This window comes from Pteropus medius, unplaced genomic scaffold, assembly GCF_902729225.1.
Source record: "Pteropus medius unplaced genomic scaffold, Ma_sr-lr_union100, whole genome shotgun sequence".
NCBI lineage: Eukaryota > Metazoa > Chordata > Mammalia > Chiroptera > Pteropodidae > Pteropus > Pteropus medius.
In genome coordinates, this window is record NW_024344378.1 from 59,206,404 (window position 1) to 59,225,188 (window position 18,785).

General features: G+C 40.0%; 1 protein-coding gene across 1 annotated transcript in view; it reads left to right on the forward strand.

Annotated features, from left to right (window-relative positions):
- WDFY4 (WDFY family member 4) overlaps positions 1 to 18,785 on the forward strand; it is a 280,147-nt gene that overhangs the window by 178,545 nt on the left and 82,817 nt on the right. The window contains exon 44 of the mRNA XM_039870919.1: positions 13,508 to 13,656. Coding sequence (XP_039726853.1) covers positions 13,508 to 13,656 — 149 coding nt within the window. The remainder of the gene's footprint in view (positions 1 to 13,507; positions 13,657 to 18,785) is intronic.

An 18,785-nucleotide genomic window follows, 5' to 3' on the forward strand; every position in this document is an offset into this window, starting at 1 on the left:
AGCTGGTTCTCTGCTTAGTCTCACAGGGATAAAACCAAGGTATAGGCAACCTTCTAGAGGCTCTAGGAATTAAGTTGTTTTCAAATTCATTGAGGTGTTGGCAGAATTCAGTTCCATGCTTCTATAGGACTGGGATCCCTGTTTTTTGCCGACTGCCAGCCAGGGATCATTCTTAGCTTCTAGAGGCTACCCACATCCCTTGCCTTGTAAACCCCTCTCTCCATCTTCAAAGCCAGCTACAGGAGGTCAAGTCTTCTCATCCTTCAGTTCTTTCTGACCCTCTTCTGCTTCATGGCCCCTCTGCCTCCTTCTTTCACCACATCTCTCCCACCAACTCTTCTGATAAGAGCTCATGGGATTATATTGCATCTACCAGGTAATCCTGGATAATTTTCCTAATTTAAGATCCACCAATTCATAACCTTAATTTTATCAGCAAAGTCCCTTTAAGCAGTGCCTAGGTTACAGTTTAATGAGATCACTGGGAACAACACTCTTGGGAGACATCTTTGGAATACTGCCTGCCACATTTGGTATCATTCAGCATCCATATCCCACATCCTCTTCCATGTCTTTCTTCTTTGGAATAAGTTCTTCCAAGGAGAGCTTCTGTAGAAGGTCCAGCTCCCATATGTTTCCCAAGGCCTGCCTGGTGGTTTCAGCCCTGACTAGGCTGGGCTATACACAAGGTCTGGAGTTTATGGTCATTGCCAAGAGCTAGTCCCAGCCTCAGTCTGTGTAGCAGGCAGATGTCCTTGGTACTTGTGATGGTCTCTGAGAGTCTTGTTTATGCTGATTGTCATTTCCCTCAGGGGTCTTGTTAGGGGAGCAAGAGCCTGAAGCTCATAGGTGACTGACTTTTGCAGCTCCCAAGAGGCAGGACAGGATCAGGAAGAGGCTGTTTTCCCATCCTCTTGTCTCGTACTTAAATTTCACTCTTTCTGGGTCTTCGTGTAGCACAGCGGGAAGCTGTCAGAAGCACCACATGCGGCTTATTGTGGTAGCAGGGATGTCAGGCTGTGCAGACAGGAGGGAGCAGAACCCAGTGGGGGTCAAGCTGTCTTGTTGCCACTTAGTACTTGGTGTCCCCTTGCTGCTAGGAGAGTCAGCTAGGGGCAAGAAACCCAAATGAATGAGTCTGAGCAGCTGCATGAGCAAGATGATTCTTGTTATTGTCTGGACTGTTCTTTTCATGAGTTGTTTTCATTTCTTTTGTTCTTGTTACCTCTTTTTTTTTTTTTTTTTTGGTAAATTGTGAGATTGTTTCTCAATTCAGCCTGAGTTCCTCCAGGGTCAGAGAAATCAAACCCTGAAGAAGTAGGTCTGGGAGGAGAGTGGCTGGGGCCGCAGTTGGCGGGCTCCCTGAGAGTAGATGGGAGGACACTACAGGCAGAACCTTGTACAGATCCCGCCCATCTAATCCCACCACCACTTATAGGCCCAATGGCCCACTCCTGAGCTTCATTTCCTTTGTCTTTTAAATGGAATTATACTTCTTGACTGATCAGTTTGTGTCAAAGATCAAAGGGTTCCTGTCAAAAACTCTGCCTGGTGTCAGGGTAGCTTTCAATGGGTTATATTTGCTGTTCCTGCAGCCAGTGCTCTTCTTTTAATAGTCCCTTAGGATTTGTTCTCTCACTTCAAGAAGGAAGAAGGAGTGCAGCACAAACCCTGGCACCTAAGCCATGGCCCCAAGGATGCGGGAAAGGGCCTGTTGGTGCAAATGATGAAGCGCTCTAATTCAAACCGGGCTCCAGCCGGCCTATGGGATGCTCCTGTGAGACAAAAAATTGCAGGGACTAGGGAATTGCTGTGGTGAGTGCTTGGGAAGAATGGAAGACTTGAGGGTCTAAATGGGTCTGTGGTCCTGCTGAGATGGTAAAGGATGAGATAGTGGGTCAGAGTAGAGCCCGTGAGAGACCTGACTTTCAGGGATGGGGCCGCTCTACGAGTTCAGTGTCCATTGCAATGTTTTGTGGAAATGAGGTAAGTTGCTGGATTTAGGGCCTGGCTTGCTTGTGGTAAAACCAAGGAGCCCCTGAATTTAAAGTGCAAGGCAGGGAGGAATCCAGGGGAGTAGGCCTCAGAGCTCAAGAACATCTTTGGATCAGAAGAGAGGAGTCAGATCTAGACTTGAGAGCACTCTGTGGAGCAGCCCTGGCTGGCTGTTGGGCAGATGGGACTTTCGTGACTGGGCCCTTACACACCCCCACCAGCCAAATCCTCACAGTCCCATGCCCACCCACTCATCACTCCCCAGTAGCTGAGGGCTCCTTCTGAGTGAGCCTGGCTTGGTGTGCCCATCTGCAGGACACTCATAGCTCTGGGCCTCCCACAGCACCCTGCCCATTCTACCACCAGCATCCCTCTTATCACATGGCTCTACCATTATTTCTGAATCTGCTTGTAATTTCTTTAAAGTCAGGGTCAGGCTTGGATTCATCCTTGTCTCTTCCTTGACATAGCATTTGTGCTCCAGAAAGATCTGCTGAACTGGAGAGTGAAGCTATGTCAGGAGGCCATGTTTAGGGAGTGAGCTATGTGTGCAGAGGCACAGTGTGTGGGCTTGGAGATTGGACAGTCTGCCTGCAGCCATGACTTGGATCTGCTCTTAAGTGCCTGGGGACCTGGCCTGAGGAGTGGCATGTGCTGGGTGAATTCGTCACAAGGGGAGCCCCTCTGAGAACAGGTGGGGACATGGCTTGGCAGAGGCTGGCTGCCATGGCAACTTCACCACCATCACCAAGGAGGCAGATGTTAACAATTCATGCCCAGGAGGGCAGCTTGGCACAAGGCAAGTGCTTAGGCTGGACTCAGAGCTTCATTTTGCTCTTTGTTTATCACCATTATTGGCAAAAATGTCAGTGACTGAACAGCTGGAGCCCTTGTTCTGTGTGTTCTTCAAATAGCATCTCATCCAGTTTCATCATGATTCTGTGAAAGAGGCTTTATCATTTCCACTTTAAAGATGACAAAAACAGGGCCTAGTATGGCTACTAACTAGAATTGCTGGGATTTCATCTCTGAGCTGTCTTACTCTAAGTTCATTGATTTTTCACTGTCTACTGTCTCCCAATCCACAGTGTCAGGTAAGTTACATAAAATCTCCACCATCCTGTCTTTCAGCACTCTTCCCATATTGGATTTTGGAGATGGTGACTCCAGCTGCTACAGTGCTTCCTGTGTAAACTTTCTGGTTAACACTGGCCCAGGCAGGCAGGCCTCCAGGTCTCTCACTACACATATCGTCTCTGCCTGTGACACAGCACAGCAAACTGCCTTCCTGTGCATGCCTTAGCCCTGGTTCACTGTGGCCTTCATCCCTGTCCACTATGCATACTGTCAGGGATAGAGAAAGGAAGGGTTGTTGCACTGACCCTTGAACCATGAATGTGTTCAAACAAAGATACAGAAAGTTTGCCTGTTGGAGGGGTGGAGTGTGTGTGTGTGGTGGGGGGAGGGTGTGTGTCTGTGTGTGTGTAGAGGGAGGCATTATTTTCATTTCCTGGGCTGATACATTCTACTCGTGTTGAGACATTTTATAGCAAGTATTGGATGCAAATTGGAAATTCCTGTAATTCAGATGTTTCCATAAAACCTTGGGCCTTGTGTGTTCTAAATGAAAGCACACCCACAAGAGGGTGTTTGAGGTGGGCACGTACCCATGCTCAGAAAACCTGAGACCCCCTGCTTTCACAAGGCCATCACACAAATTGGGCAGGCAGCCCTGTGGGGAGTCTCTGGCTCCTCCTCTCATGCTATCTCAAAAGCACTTGCTTTTAGGCCTCTGCTGGACAGAGCCCAGGGGACTTCAAGGCATAGCCTCCTTCCAGGTTTCTGGATGGCCCATCCCTACCAGGATGGCAGCAGCTTAACTCATTTCTTTGTGTGAGTATTAGAGCTCTGATAGCCTCCAGTGATACCTGGGACAATAATTATTCTGTGCAACCTTTGCATCATTGATTAATGATTCCCAGAACCACAAATACATTTCTCTGTAAACAACTTCAATGGACATGAGGAGTGGTTTATTTAATTTATGTTAATTTAATGCATATAAGTCTGAGTCAGCCATGGTGCTGTTGAATACGGACCCTTGTATACTCCACGCAGTTGCTCTCAGAAGTAAGGCTCCACTTGGCAAAATGGTCTTTAGACCCAGGCCAAGTCAGAACACAAGTGAGAGTTGTTTTTACTATTGTTCTCTTTAATTACATTAAAAACGCAACATAATTATTTTTTATACAAACTCAGTGTAAAAATTATTTTGACTTTAGTAGGAAAGTATCAACTTAAAGGGAAAGATTTTTGCTCTGGCCAGCAGAGAGCAGCATCAAGCTCTTCCCAGGTATTTTTGTGGAAGGTGAAGTGTTAACCTTCCCATGGTAGTAACTTCTGGGTGAATTGCCACAACTGACTTTCTAAAATGTAGAGCTGCACATGTCATCCCTGCTTAATACCTTCTGAGACTCTCTTTGGCATACTTTGTGTACAAGGCCGCTCCTGAGTTGGCCCTGCCACCTCCCTGGACTTGCTTCCCTCATGCACACACACACACACACACACACACACACACACACACACACCACACACACACAACACACACACATACACTCCTAACTCTGTACTCTAAATATACAGAACTACTTATAATCTCCAAATATGTCCAGCTGACTCAAGATTTTACACCTTGGAATGCTCCTCCCCTATTTTTATCTTCTTAACTCCTATCTCAGCCTTGGAGTCACCTCCTTGAGAACCACTCCTCAGATGTCACCTTCACCCCCTCTTTCACCCCTGTCTGGGCCAGACGCCTAGCTCGGTGCTCCCAGAGTGCCTGCATCTGCCACATCGTCCTGGGACAGTCAGTACTCTTCTCTCTTTCCTGTTAGACTACACGCACCATGAAGGCTCTATCTCTCTGTGTGCCTGTGTGTAGGGCACACACTAAATATTTGATACATACCTGTTAAATAAATACATGAAGAAATGAATGAAAGTTATGAGCAATATGCTTCATGAGATGAGACCTCATCTTGTATAGCCTCTCTGGTGTCCGTGGGTCAGTTTCTCAAAGCATGGTCTTCATATCACCTACATCTGAATCATCTGGGCTACTTATTAAAAAATGAACATTCGAGGGCCCACTCTGTGCAGGCTGAATAAGAACCTCTGGGCATGTAAACTGGGGATATAAACTTTAACAAGCATCCAGGTTATTCTCATGCATACTAATTTTTCGAATAAATGCCTGAGATCCATAAGTTCAGGTTTTACAATATTCAGAACTGTTCTGGCTAGAAGCATGTTTTATTATCAATCAGTTGCCAACAAACAGATCCTTAGTAAATGCAGTGTATGCTAGACACTGCGCTTTGAACAGTCTTTGGGACTTGTAAAACATTCACTTTACATTGGTGCAGTTTCCATCCATGTCCATCTGGGCTCTTCCAAGTCTCAGAGAAAGGCTAGGAGATACCTATTTGCAGGCTTGCCTGTGGAAGTGGCACATGCGGGCAGGCAGGGGGCATACCTGCTCCTTGTTTCTACTTAAAAAGATGAGCTGATGGAAAGAGATTTACACATTGTATTTCTTCTCAGATTTACCAGATTGGTATCTAAAAAATAGTATCTTCTTATTGTTTTAATATGCATTTGTTTGATTACTACTTAGACTGACTGCTCAATCTAAAAATAATCAAGGTAGAAAGAGTAGATGCCAGACTTCATAGGTAGCAATACAAATTTAATTCACATAATCTCTCTCCTTTTAGATATCTAACTTTTTCTCAGCAATCTGTGCTTTTTTTGAAAAAATGAGCATATTCATTCCATGTGCAAGTATAACAGAATATATTAATATCAAGATCTAGGCAAACAGAAGATGTACAAAAAAGCACAAGTGATACATATGAGCAGGTTAAAGCATTCTTTGTAGATTTTGCACAAATAAAAGAAAATATACACATTAGTTCTGTTCTGCATACCTCCTATGACAGCTCTGCACCTCAGTCTTCACACCTTTAAAATTAGGGCATTGCACTAACTTGCAGATGAGTAATGTGGTAAAGAACTTTTGAAAGCCTCCAGCTAAACTTGCTCTTTTTCAGACATGCACACTGAGACTTGACTCCAGGAAGATCTGCTGCCACGGGCTTTCATGGAACATCCCAATGGATTGTTGACCCTCTAGCTTCTGCTCTGGCAGTTTTGAGTTTCCAGACAACCTGTTCCTTATACACAGGGCCAGATGTGGCCACATACTTCATTATTCACCTAGTCAGGAATGATAATATCTCATCTAGTTTATCTTAAAGAAGTTCTGCTTAGGAAGCAGAAGTTCCAGTCTTTCTAAGATGATCGGTAAAATCATGACATGAGAAATTTCTCAATCGTGAGTAAAGTTAAGGTTGGAGCCCTCCCAGTGCTGATTTAAATGGAGGAACAGGTAATAGTTCACTTGGGTTTGTCCTTCAGACTTTTCTTAAAATTTTTACTAAAATATAGCTACAACATACAATATTGTATTAGTTCTAGATACTGTTTTTTAGATACCAATCTGAGAAGAAATACGATGTACACCACAGTTATTCAACATTTATATAACTAAAGAAGTGATCACCATAAGTCCAGCAACCATCTGATACTGTACAATGCTATCACAATGTTTTTACTATATTCCTTATACTGTACATCACATCTTCCTGACTTATACTGTACATCACATCTTCCTGACTTCCTGTTTTATATCTGAAAATTTGTTCTTCCCCTTCACCTTCCACCCCCTTTTTGGTTTTTCAATTACAGTTGACATTCAATATTATTTTATATTAGTTTCAGGTGTACAGCATAGCGGTTAAACATTTACATAATTTACAAAGTGATCCCCCTGACTAGTCTAGTACCCACTTGGCACTATACGTAGTTAACTATATTCCCTATGTTTCATTTTACAACCCCTTGACTATTTTGTAACTACTAGTTTGCACTACTACTTTCACCTTTTTCACCATACCCCCAAATCTCCTCCTGTCTGGCAATCATCTGCTTGTTCCCTGCATCTATGAGTCTGTTTCTGTTTTGTTTGTTTGTTTATTCAATTCTTTAGATTCCACATGTGAGTGAGATCATATGGTATTTGTCTTTCTTTGTCTGACTTATTTGAATTAGCATAATACCTTCCAGGTCCATCCATATTGTCACAAATGGTAAGATTTCATTCTTTTTTATAGATGAGTAATACTCTATTATATATATGTATCACCACTTCTTTATCCAATTGTCTATTGATGAGGACTTAGGTTGCTTCCATATCTTGGCTATTGTAAATAATGCTGCAGTGAACCTTTTGGCGCATATATGCTTTCAAATTAGTGTTTTGAATTTCTTTGGATAAATACCCAGAAGTGGAATTGCTGGGTCATATGGTAGTGCTATTTTTAATTTTGGGGAGAACCTCCATACTATTTTCATAGTGGCTGCACCAATTTGCAATCCCAACAACAAGGCATGAGGATTCCCTTTTCTCTACATTCTCACCAATACTTGTTTGTTGATTTATTGGTGATGGCCATTCTGACAGGTATGTGGTAATATCTCATTGTGGTTTAAATTTGCATTTCTCTGATGATTAGTGAAATTGAGCATCTTTTCCTATGCATATTGGCCATCTGTATGTTCTCTTTGGTAAAATGTGTATTCAGGTCCTCTGCCCATTTTTAAATTTGATAGGTTTTTGTGTTGAGTTGTGTGCATTCTTTATAAATTTTGGATATTAACCACTTCTCAGATATATCATTGCAGAATATCCTCTCCCATTCAGTAGGTTGTCTTTCCATTTTGTCGATGGTTTCATTTGCTATGCAAAAATGTTATAGTTTGAAATAGTCCCATTTGTTTATTTTTCTTTTGTTTCCCTTGCCTAAGGAGACATATCAGAAGAAAAATATTACTAAGACCAGTGTCAGAGAGTTTACTGTCTATGTTTTTTTTCTAGAAGTTTTATGGTTTTGTGTCTTACATTTAAGTCTTTAATCCATTTTGAGTTTATTTTTATATTTGGTGTAAGAAAGTAGTTTAGTTTTATTTTTTTGCACGTGTCTGTACAGTTTTCCCAACATCATTTATTGAAGAGACTGTCTTTGTTCCATTGTATATTCTTGCCTCCTTTGTCATAGATTAATTGACTATATAGATGTGAGTTTATTTCTGGGCCCTCTATTCTGTTCCATTGATCTTCATGTCTGTTTTTATGCCAGCACCATGCTGTTTTGATTACTGTAGACTTGTAGTATAGTTTAATATCAGGTATTGCGATACCTCCAACTTTGTTATTCTTTCTCAAGATTGCTGTGACTATTTAGGATCTTTGTGGCTCTATATAAATTTTTGGATTATATGTTTAAGTTCTGTGGAAAATGCCATTGGTATTTTGATAGGGATTAAATTGAATCTATAGATTGCTTTGGGTAACATGGACATTTTAATGATGTTAATTCTTCCCGTCCATAAGCATGGTGTATGCTTTCGTTTATTTGTATCTTCTTCATTTTCTTTCTTTTATGTCTTATAATTTTCTGAATACAAGTTTTTTACCTCTTTAGTTAAATTTATTCTTAGATATTCTATTTATTTATTTATTTGTTTGTTTGTTTATTTATTTATTTATTCGATGCAATTGTAAATGGAATTATTTTCTTAATTTCTCTTTTTGATAATTCATTATTGGTGTATAGAAATGTAACCTATCTTGAATATTAATTTTGTATCCTGCTACTTTACTTAATTATTTATCAGTCTGATAGTTTTTTGGTGGATTCTTTAGGATTCTCTCTATATAGTATCATGACATCTGCAAAAAATGACAGTTTTACTTCTTCCTTTCCAATGTGGATGATTTTTATTTCTTTTACTTCTCCAATTGCTGTGGCTAGAACTATGTTGAATAAAAGTGGTGAAAGTGGACATCCTTGTCTTGTTCTTGATCTTAAAGAAAAAGCTTTCAGCTTTTCCCTGTTGTGTATGATGTTAGTTGTGGGTTTGTCATATTTGGCCTTTATTATATTAAGACATGTTCCTTATATTCACACTTTGCTGAAAGTTTGTATTATAAATGGATGCTGGATTTTGTCAATTTCTTTTTCTGCATCTATTGATATAATCATATGATTTTTATCCTTCGTTTTATTTATGTGCTGTATCACTTTAATTGATTTATAGATATCAAACCAAACTTTCATCCCAGGAATAAATCCCACTTGATCATGGTGTATGACCTTTCCAATGTCTTGCTGAGTTTGCTAATATTTTATTGAGGATTTTCGCATCTATGCTTATAAGAGATTTCAGCCTATAATTTTCTTTGATTTTCGTCTTCTTCTTCTTCTTCTTCTTCTTCTTGCTTCTTCTTCTTCTTCTTCTTCTTCTTCTTCTTCTTCTTCTTCTTCTTCCTTCTTCTTCTTCTTCTTTTCTTCTTCTTCTCTTCCTTCTTCTTCTTTTTTTTGTGTCATTGTCTGGCTTTGGAGTTAGAATAATTGTGGCCTTATAAAAGGGAGTTGGGAGCCTCAACCTCCTGAATTTTTTGGAATAGTTTGAGAAGAACAAGTATTAATTTTCCTTTGACTGTTTAGTAAAATTCACCTGTGAAGCCATATGGTCCAGGAGTTTTGTTTGTTTGGAGTTTTCTTGATTACTGATTTGATTTTGTTAGTAGTAATAAGTCTGTTCAGATTTTCTGTTTCTTCTTATTCATTCTTAGAAGATTATATATTTCTAGGACTTTATCCATTTCTTCCAGATTTTCCAATTTGTTGGCATATAATTGTTTGTATTATTTTTTTATAATCCTTTGTATTTCTGTGGTGTCAGTTGTCACTTTTCCTCTTTCATTTCTGATTCTATTTATTTAGGTCCTCTCTCGTTCTCTCTTGTTGGGTCTGGTTAAAATTTTATTGATTCTATGTATCTTTTCAAAGAACCAGATCTTGTTTTCATTGATCTTTTGTACTTTTTCAGACTCCACTTTGTTTATCTCCACTCTGATCTTTATTATTTCCTTCTTTCTACTCACTTTGGGCTTTATTTTCTAGTTCGAGTAGGTATAAGTTTAGATTCTTTATTTGAGATTTTTCTTGTTTCTTGAGGTAGGCTTGTATTACTGTGAATTTCCCTTTTAGAACTGCTTTTGCTGTGTTTTGTAGATTTGGGGTCATTGTGTTTTTGTTTTTATTTGTCTCAAAGTATCTTCTGATTTCTTCTTTGATATCATTGTTAAACTATTCATTGTTTAGTAGGGTGTTATTTAGCTTCCATATATTTGTGTATTTTTCAATTTTTTTCTTGTAGCTGATTTCTGGTTTCATACCACTGTGGTCAGAGATGTTTGGTATGGTTTCAATCTTCTTAAATTTATTGAGACTTGTTTTGTGGTCTAATATGTAGTCTCTCTTGGAGAATGTTCCATGTGCACTTGAAAAGAATAAATATTCTGTAACTTTGGGGTAATGCTCTAAAAATATCAGTTAAATCTCTCTGATCTAATGTGTCATTTAAGATTGCTGTTTCTTTGTTGATTTTCTGTCTGGAAGATCAATCTCTTGATGTCAATGGGGTGTTAAAGTCCCCTACTATGACTGTATTGCTGTCAATCTCTTCTTTTATGTCTGTTAATATATGCTTTATGTAACTAGGTGCTTTTATGTTGGGTGCATAAATGTTTACAAGAGTTATATCCTCTTGTAAGAGTTGTGTAAAGGGTTCAATTAATCCCTTCATCATTATGTAATGTATCTCTTTGCCTATTATTATAGTCTTTGTTTTAAAGTCTATTGTTTGGTATAAGTATTGCTACTCCAACTTTTTTTTCATTCCCATTTGCACAAAATATCTCTTTCTATTCCCTTTGCTTTCAGTCTATGTGTGTCTTTTGATCTGAAGTGGTTCTCTGGTAGACAGCATATGTACAGGCCTTGTTTTCTTATCTATGCAGCTACTCTATGTCTTTCAATTGGAGCATGCAAACCATTTACATTTAAAGTGATTATTAATAGGTACATAGTTATTGACATTTTGTTATTCATATTTACATGTGTTTTTTCCCTCCTTCTTCTAAAGGAAGTCCCTTTAACACTTCCTGTTATACTGGTTTGATGATGATGAATTCCTTTAGCTATTTTTGTCTGGGAAGCTCTTTATCTCTTCTTCGATTTTACATGATAGCCTTGCTGGTAAAGCATTCTTGGTTGTAGGTCCTTGCTTTTCATCACTTTGAATATTTGGTGCCAATCCCTTCTGGCCCACAAAGTTTCTGCTGAGAAATCAACTGACAGTCTTATGAGAACTCTCTTGTAGGTAACTAACTGCCTTTCTCTTGCTGTTTTTTAGAGTCTCTTTGTCTTTAAACTTAATGATGATGTGTCTTGCTGTGGGCCTGTTTGGGTTCATCTTGTTTGGAACTCTGTGCTTTCTGGGCTTGTATGTCTATTTCCTTCACCAGGTTAGGGAAGTTTTCAGTCATTATTTCTTGAAATAGGTTTTCAATTCTTTTCTCTCTCTTTTGCCCTTTTGGTATCCCTATGGTACGAACATTATAATGCCTGGTATTGTCCCAGGGGTCCCTTATACTATCCTCATTTTTTAAATTCTTTTTTCTTTCTGCTATTCCACTTGGGTGTTTTCTGATACCTTGTCCTCTAAATCACTACTTCAATACTCTGCTCCACTTAATCTGCTATCAATTCCTTCCAGTATATTCTTCATTTCAGTTATTATATTCTTCATTTCTGACTGGTTCTTTTTTTTTTTTAGTTTCTATGTCCTTTTTTTATGCTTGCTATCTCTTTGTTGAAGTCTCACTAAGATCCTTAAGCATCTTTATAACCATTATTTTGAATTTTGTATCTGGTAGATTGCTTGCCTCCATTTCTTTTAGTTCTTTTTCTGGAGATTTTTCCTGTTCTTTCATCTGGGACATGTTTTTTGTTTCCTCTTTTGGCTGCCTCTCTGTGTTTGCTTCTATGTACTAGGTAGATCTGCTGTGTCTTCCATTGTTGGCCAGGTAAGCTTATGTGGTAGGTGTCCTGTGGGACCTAGTGGCACACTCTCCCTGTTCAGCTGAGTCAGATGTTCCAGAAGTGTACTTTGCATGGTTTCTGTGTGCTCTCCTGTTGTAGTTGAGCCTTGATTGCTATTGGCATGTCAGTGGGTGGGACTGACTCGCAGGCTTACTGGCTATGAAAATTGGCCATAACTATAGTAAATGAGCTGCTCTTCTAGGGCTGAACCCATGAAGTGGTATTCACCCCAGTGGGCTCTGATGCCTGCCCACACCTTTTGAGTGTGCTGCTTGTGTGGCTAATCAGGTGGTGTTTTCTTATGGTTTGAAGCCAGCCACAAGACATGCTGATTCTGGGACCTCTTGTGAGAGGGCTTCTGTGCAGGCCAAGGTCAACTGCTGTCTCTGACTGGCCTGCTATCTGGTAAGAGCTACAACATGATCATCACTGGTCGCTGCCTGTGCTAGCCCTAGAAGTGTCTGGGAGAGGCCACACTGTGAATCAAAGCTGGCCATCACCAGTACTGGGTTTGGGGAAACTCAGCAAAAGGCCCAGGAAACCCTGAGGCCTGCCACCACCTGCTAACTGTCCATAAGGCTCAGCTGCTGAAAGAGCCTTGAGTGGTGCAGAGATGGGTGAGGCAGGGTCTCAGGGAGTCACCTGCGTGAAGTGAATGGTGTTCAAAGGGTTAATGGAGATTCAGATTTGGCACCAATGCTGAGCCAGGAGATTCTTTACAAAAGTCTCAGAGCCCACCAAGGCCAGCTGCTGCCCATCCTACTCTGCATTGTCCAGTTGTTGGGTACAGCTTGCCACTGGGAAGGGGATGTGACCTTTGCCTAAGTGCTCTCCTTAGCCGAGTCAATACTATAAAGTTGTCAACATTTCCAGCTACTGAGAGAATGGGCATTTAAGTCTGAAAGGAGGGATCCGGGTGGAGCACATGCCTCCTCTGCACACATCTTGGCCTTGTAGACAGCATTACCAGTCTTGCACCTGTGGTTCTAGGCAGACCTGGTTCCAGTTCTGGATCAACCACTTTCCAGCTGATCACTGAACAACTCCTTTGCCTCTGTAACTGAGGGATGCTTTATATCTCAAAAATGTTCCTCACTGTTAACTGCAGAATGTTTAGTGTGGTTGTGGAGGGGCTTAAAGTAAGAGAAAGAATGTCACCGTACTCAGTACAGCAATAAACACTCATCCACATGCCTTGGTGTGGATGGGGGTGACCTTGGGTAGATTAAATAACTAAATGGATGTTGGGTGTAAAAGTGTCACTTAAACTGTAAGAGCAGTGTATCTCTGTGGCAGTGACTCTGTCATTTTCACAGGGTGCTACTTTTACTTCCAAGTGCTCAATGGGTGACCAGTCACTGCCTTCCTGCTCTCCATAAAAATGATAGACATGCTTCACTTGCTTATGGCCTGACTCTGGCACTGTCTCCTTCCAGGTGACACAGAAGTACTCCCTGGTGATTGTGCAGGGCCACCTGGTCTCTGAAGGGCTTCTGCTCTTTGGCCGTCAGCACTTCTACATCTGCGAAAACTTCACACTCTCTCCTGTGGGTGATGTCTACTGCACCCGCCACTGCTTATCCAAGTGAGTTCCAACTTCTCCCAGCAGATTCTTCCCTGAGCTCCAATCTTCTTTTTCAGCCACCTCCATTCCTACTCGTCTCACCTTGTCCATACTATGGGCTTAGATTTGGGCCTGAAACTGAACTGTGAGACAAAACAGAAGAACCTAGGCATAGGCATCCATGACTAGTTCCCCAAAGCTAAAATCTGGAATAAATAGTAATGTGGCAGCTCCTCATGCCTCTGCTGATGTGTAGTACACCACAGGATAAAGGGGGTCTCTCCTTAGGTTATTTGGGTAATAGAATCCAGTTCCACCAGCTTAGTCATTCAACAGCTTGTTGATTACTCATCCTTATGTAAGATATCAGGCACTGCCCCCTCGTGCCCAGCAAGTATAATCACCAGCATAAACAGGTTCTTTTGGAAATAGTTTGGAGCACACTAGCATCATGAGACCAAAAAAAAAAAAAAAAGATGTTATGGGAAGACTCTTCAGGGTTCACACTTAGAGAGATGGTATAGGGCAGGTGTGTTAAAGGCGGGCTACTTGAGGAGGTGAGTTCAGGTCTTGGAGAACAGGTGAGATTTGGGTAGAAACTCGAAAAGTCATTTTTACACCAACTAACACTAGAGGTCTTTGGCAGGAAATTCTGAGGGTTTTTTGTTTTTTAGAACCAAATGAATTTTATCTATTTGGGTTCAGTCAAGCTTTAACTGATTAAATCTCTAGTGCCTATAGAATGCAGTCATTCAAAATTAAATTGACCATGTTTACTAGAAGTTCAGTCGACAAGTTATTTTTTCACTTGACTATTGCTTTTGAAGAAATTTGGATGAAGATTTCTTCATGTAGAGATAAGCCTTGACTTTTCTGGTTAGCCAAGTCTCAAATAATGACAAGAAAACTTCTTAGCCCAGTGGCTCTCAAATTAAAGTATATTGAATCACCTGGAGGGCTTGTTAAAACACTCTGTTATCCACCATTACCCCAATTTCTAATTTGGCAGATCTGAGCTAGGGCCTGAGATTTTAACAAATTCTATACTGATGCTGATGCCACTGGTCTGGGACTACACTTTGAGAACCACTATTTTAGACTATTGACATAGGAGCTACCTGCTGATAACTAAGAATTTTAATTCTCAGTTGTCATGTCGTTTCCAAACTATGTCAGAAACTAGGAGTTTAAGGAATGTGGAAGAATAGATGTCAACCTACCCTCCTTTTAGATTTGCGTTAAAATGCTTGGCATTTTTCTCTCTGCTAATTTCCATCTATTATTCATACCAAACATTCACCTCTGTGCTTTTCTAAGGCAGGAGAAGCATAATTAATACCTGGTGCACACATCCCATCTTATTGCTCATGTTTTATTGATACTAATCAATATGGACAATGGGTCTGCAGACTTGCTTTTCTGAGAGCTGATGAAAGCTTTCTACTCTATTCTCCTCAGCATGGTGTGCCTGTGTAATGACTTGTGCAATCCATTGCTTCACTCTCCACCTCTGGTTTATATCGAGTTGGTGTTAGATAAGATCTTATTGATTAGCTAAATTGTGTTTATGAGGTGCACCTAATCATGAACAAATTGACTATATCTGCACTTTTAATAGAAGCCCAGTCATCAGGTTCTGGGTACTCACTTGATTTGGAATGACAAGGGAGACTTCCCATGTCTGGAAATGTACTTTTCTAGAATGCACGTAGGCGTATAGTGAGAACAAATTACTACACTGGGATATCAGTTGGGGATTGCATAGGTAATTTTAGTCATCATACTTTAAAGAAGTATTTGTTAACCAGACAGTGCTTTCTCTCCGAGGTCTTGTCTACTGCTCTCAGAAACTGCTGGCACTCATGCAAATGCGGTTCTCAGAGACAGGCTATTAGATCATGTCAGATCAATGGGGATTAAATCTTATTTTGACCATAGAGACTAAGAAAGATACATGAATAAGCCAGTTAAAAATAAAGCTAAGTCAACCCTGAAATGTTTCTGTCAAAGACTGCCATCAAATTGAGTATAGTTGAGCATTGGACCTTGAAAGAAGCTCACTGATGTACCATAAAATTATCCCAAATAAAACTCAAGAACACGGCATATCCTCCAGCAGAAATTGGACTTTGTACTTTGGAACTTTTCTCAGAAACTAAGAACCTCTCTAGAGGGTTATATTTGGCTTTTGTAGGATCTCTTTTTGGCTAAATAGGTTAATTGTATTAGGTTGATAGGGCTCTTTAAAGTACCAAAAACTAAGTGGCTTAAACAAACAGAAATGTATTGTCTTAGTCCTAGAGCCTAGAAGTTGGATATCAAGGAATCAGCTGTGCCACTCCATCTTTAGAGCTCTAGGGGAGGATCTTCCCTTCCCTCTACTAGCCTCTGGTGTTTTCAGCAATGCGTGGTGTTCGTTGGCTTGTAGATATTTCACTTCAGTCACATGGCCATCTTCTCTATGTGGGTCTTCACATAACGTTCTCTCTGTGTGTGTCTGTCTCTGTGTCCAAGTTTTCTCTTTATATGAGACTAGTTAGATTAGATTAGGGTGTATCTCTTTTTTAAAATTTATTTATTTTTATTATGGTGACATTGGTTAATGAAATCCAGATGTACAATTTAACAGTAAGGCATATATATATTGCATTGTTTGTTCATCACTCATAGTTAGATTTCTTTCTGTCACCACATATTTGACCCCTTTTATCCCATCTACTTTCCTCCTCCCTCTTCCACTCTACCCTCTGGTAACCACTAGCCTATTGTCCATGTCCATGAGTCTCTCTTTGTTTGTCCTGTTTTTTGTTTTTTTGTTTTTTTGTGTTTTTTTTTGTTTTTTTTTTTTTTTTTTGCTTTTAGGTTTATATCCTATATGTAAGTGATATCATGTGGTTTTCAACTTTTTCTGCCTGGCTTATTTTGTTTAGCATGATTATTTCGAGGTCCATCCATGTTGTCGCAAATGACAGTATTTCATCTCTTCTTATGGCTCAATAATACCACTGTATGTATGTACCACAGCTTCTTTATCCAATCATCTGTTGTAGGACACTTTGGTTGCTTCCATGTCCTGGCCACCATGAATAATGCTGCTATGAACAATAGTGTGCAAATATCTTTTTGGATACGAGTTTTCTAGTCTTTAGAGTAAATACCCAATAGAGAGATAGCTGGCTCATACAGTAGATCAATTCTTAGTTTTTTGAGGAACATTTATATTGTTTTCCATAGTGGCTGTACCAATTTGCAGGCCCACCAGCTGGGTATGAAGGTTCTTTTTCTCTGCATCCTCTCCGACATTTGTTATTACTTGTCTTGTTGATAACGGCTATTCTAACAGGTGTGAGGTAGTATCTCATTGTGGTTTTGATTTATATTTCCCTAATAGCTATCGATGTTGAGCATCTTTTCATATGTTTGTTGGCCATTTATATGTCTTCTCTGGAGAAGTGTCTGTTCAGGTTCTCTGCCCATTTTTTAATTGGATTGTTTGTTTTTTGTTGTAATTGAGTTGTATGAGTTTTTGTATATTTTGGATATTAGGCCCTTATTGGAGGCGTTACTTGCATATATTTTCCCATTCAGATGGTTGTCTCTTTACCTTGTTGATGGTTTTCCCTGGCTGCCCTGAGAATTCTTTCTTTGTCATTGATTTTTGATAATTTTAATATAATGTGTCTTGGAAAAGGCCTTTTAGAATTGAGATAATTGAGTGTTCTGTGACTTCTTAAATTCCAAGCTCCAGTTCACTCTTTAGATTTGGGAAATTCTCATCAATAATTTTCTGAAAATGCTTTCTAATTCCTTTTCCTCTCCTTTGAGAATACTCATTATTCTTGTTTCCTTTCCTGATGGTTTCAGCTAGTTCTTGTATATCTCTTGCATTATTTTTCATTCTTTGTTTTTTTTTTCTATTCTTCCTTCTGATTTATTTCAAGATTTCTGTCTTCAATATCACTGATCCTTTCCTTTATTTGGTTGACTTTATTTCCCAAGCTTGCTATTTCATTTTTCATCTCTTTCAGTGTGTTCTTCATCTCCAGAAGTTCTAGTTGTTTTTTGGGGGGGAGTGGGCTGGGGGTGGGGTTTAATCTCCTTGTTAAAAAACTCATTCTGCTAGTTTAGTTTTATTTTCAATTCCTGGAATTGTTGATATAAATTATTTTGGATCTCATTGCATTTTTTTCAGAAATACCATCATGAATTCTCTGTCACATAAGTCACATATTTCTACGTGTTTAAGCTTATTTTCTGGAGACTTTTTTCTTTCTTTCTGAGCTGCCTTGTCACCTTGGTTGTTCATGGTATTTAATGGATTATTTCTTCTCCTGGGCATTAATGGAAGTGTATTCTGCCTTTCTTCCAGGAAGAAAATTTATTATATAAAGGTCTCTCTTTAGGCTGTTGCTAAAAAGGTGTTTTTCTTTTGGTTTCCAGTAGGTGGTGTCTAAGCTTCTTGGATCTCTGCTTTATATGAAGTCTTAATAACGCCTTTTTTCCCCTGATAGATATTCAGTCATGCTCCCTACCCTGAGTTTCAGTCCCTATAGTGTTAGTGACAGTTTTGGTAGCTTTCGCTCAGATTCCCCTGGGACTCCATGGTGTTCAGTCTTGGAAGATATGCGGGGAGGGGCCCTCTGGGTTGGAGAATGGGGACTATGGCTCAGCCTTGCATTTTGCAACTGCAGCTAGTAATAATAAACTGTTGCTTCTTTGACATCCCCTGCTTTCTGCCCTGCTTTCTGCCCTGATCCCTGGGCACTGCCGCTGCGTGGAGCTCACAGCTCTCTCAGGCAGGGCTGTTCAGGGAACCTGCCACAACTTCTCCTCTCCCCTCCTCCTTCAGGGAACTCCAAGGGCTGCGAGAGGTAGCTTTTTTTTCTCCCAGTCTACCACCTGACTCCTGGGGTTCTGACCTGTGGTAGCTCTTATTCGCAGATCCCTCACTCAGACGTGCTTGTTTGCTGGTTGGATGTATTTTGTTGAGTTTTAGGTGTTCAGCTTATTGTTGTTTCAGGAGAGATCTAGAGACATCTATCACTTCGCCATGTTTCTGACATCTGATTAGGGTCTATCTCATTTTAATTTTATCAACTCTAGTATTTACTTATTTCTAAAAAAAAAAAGTCTTATTCTGGGATATTAGG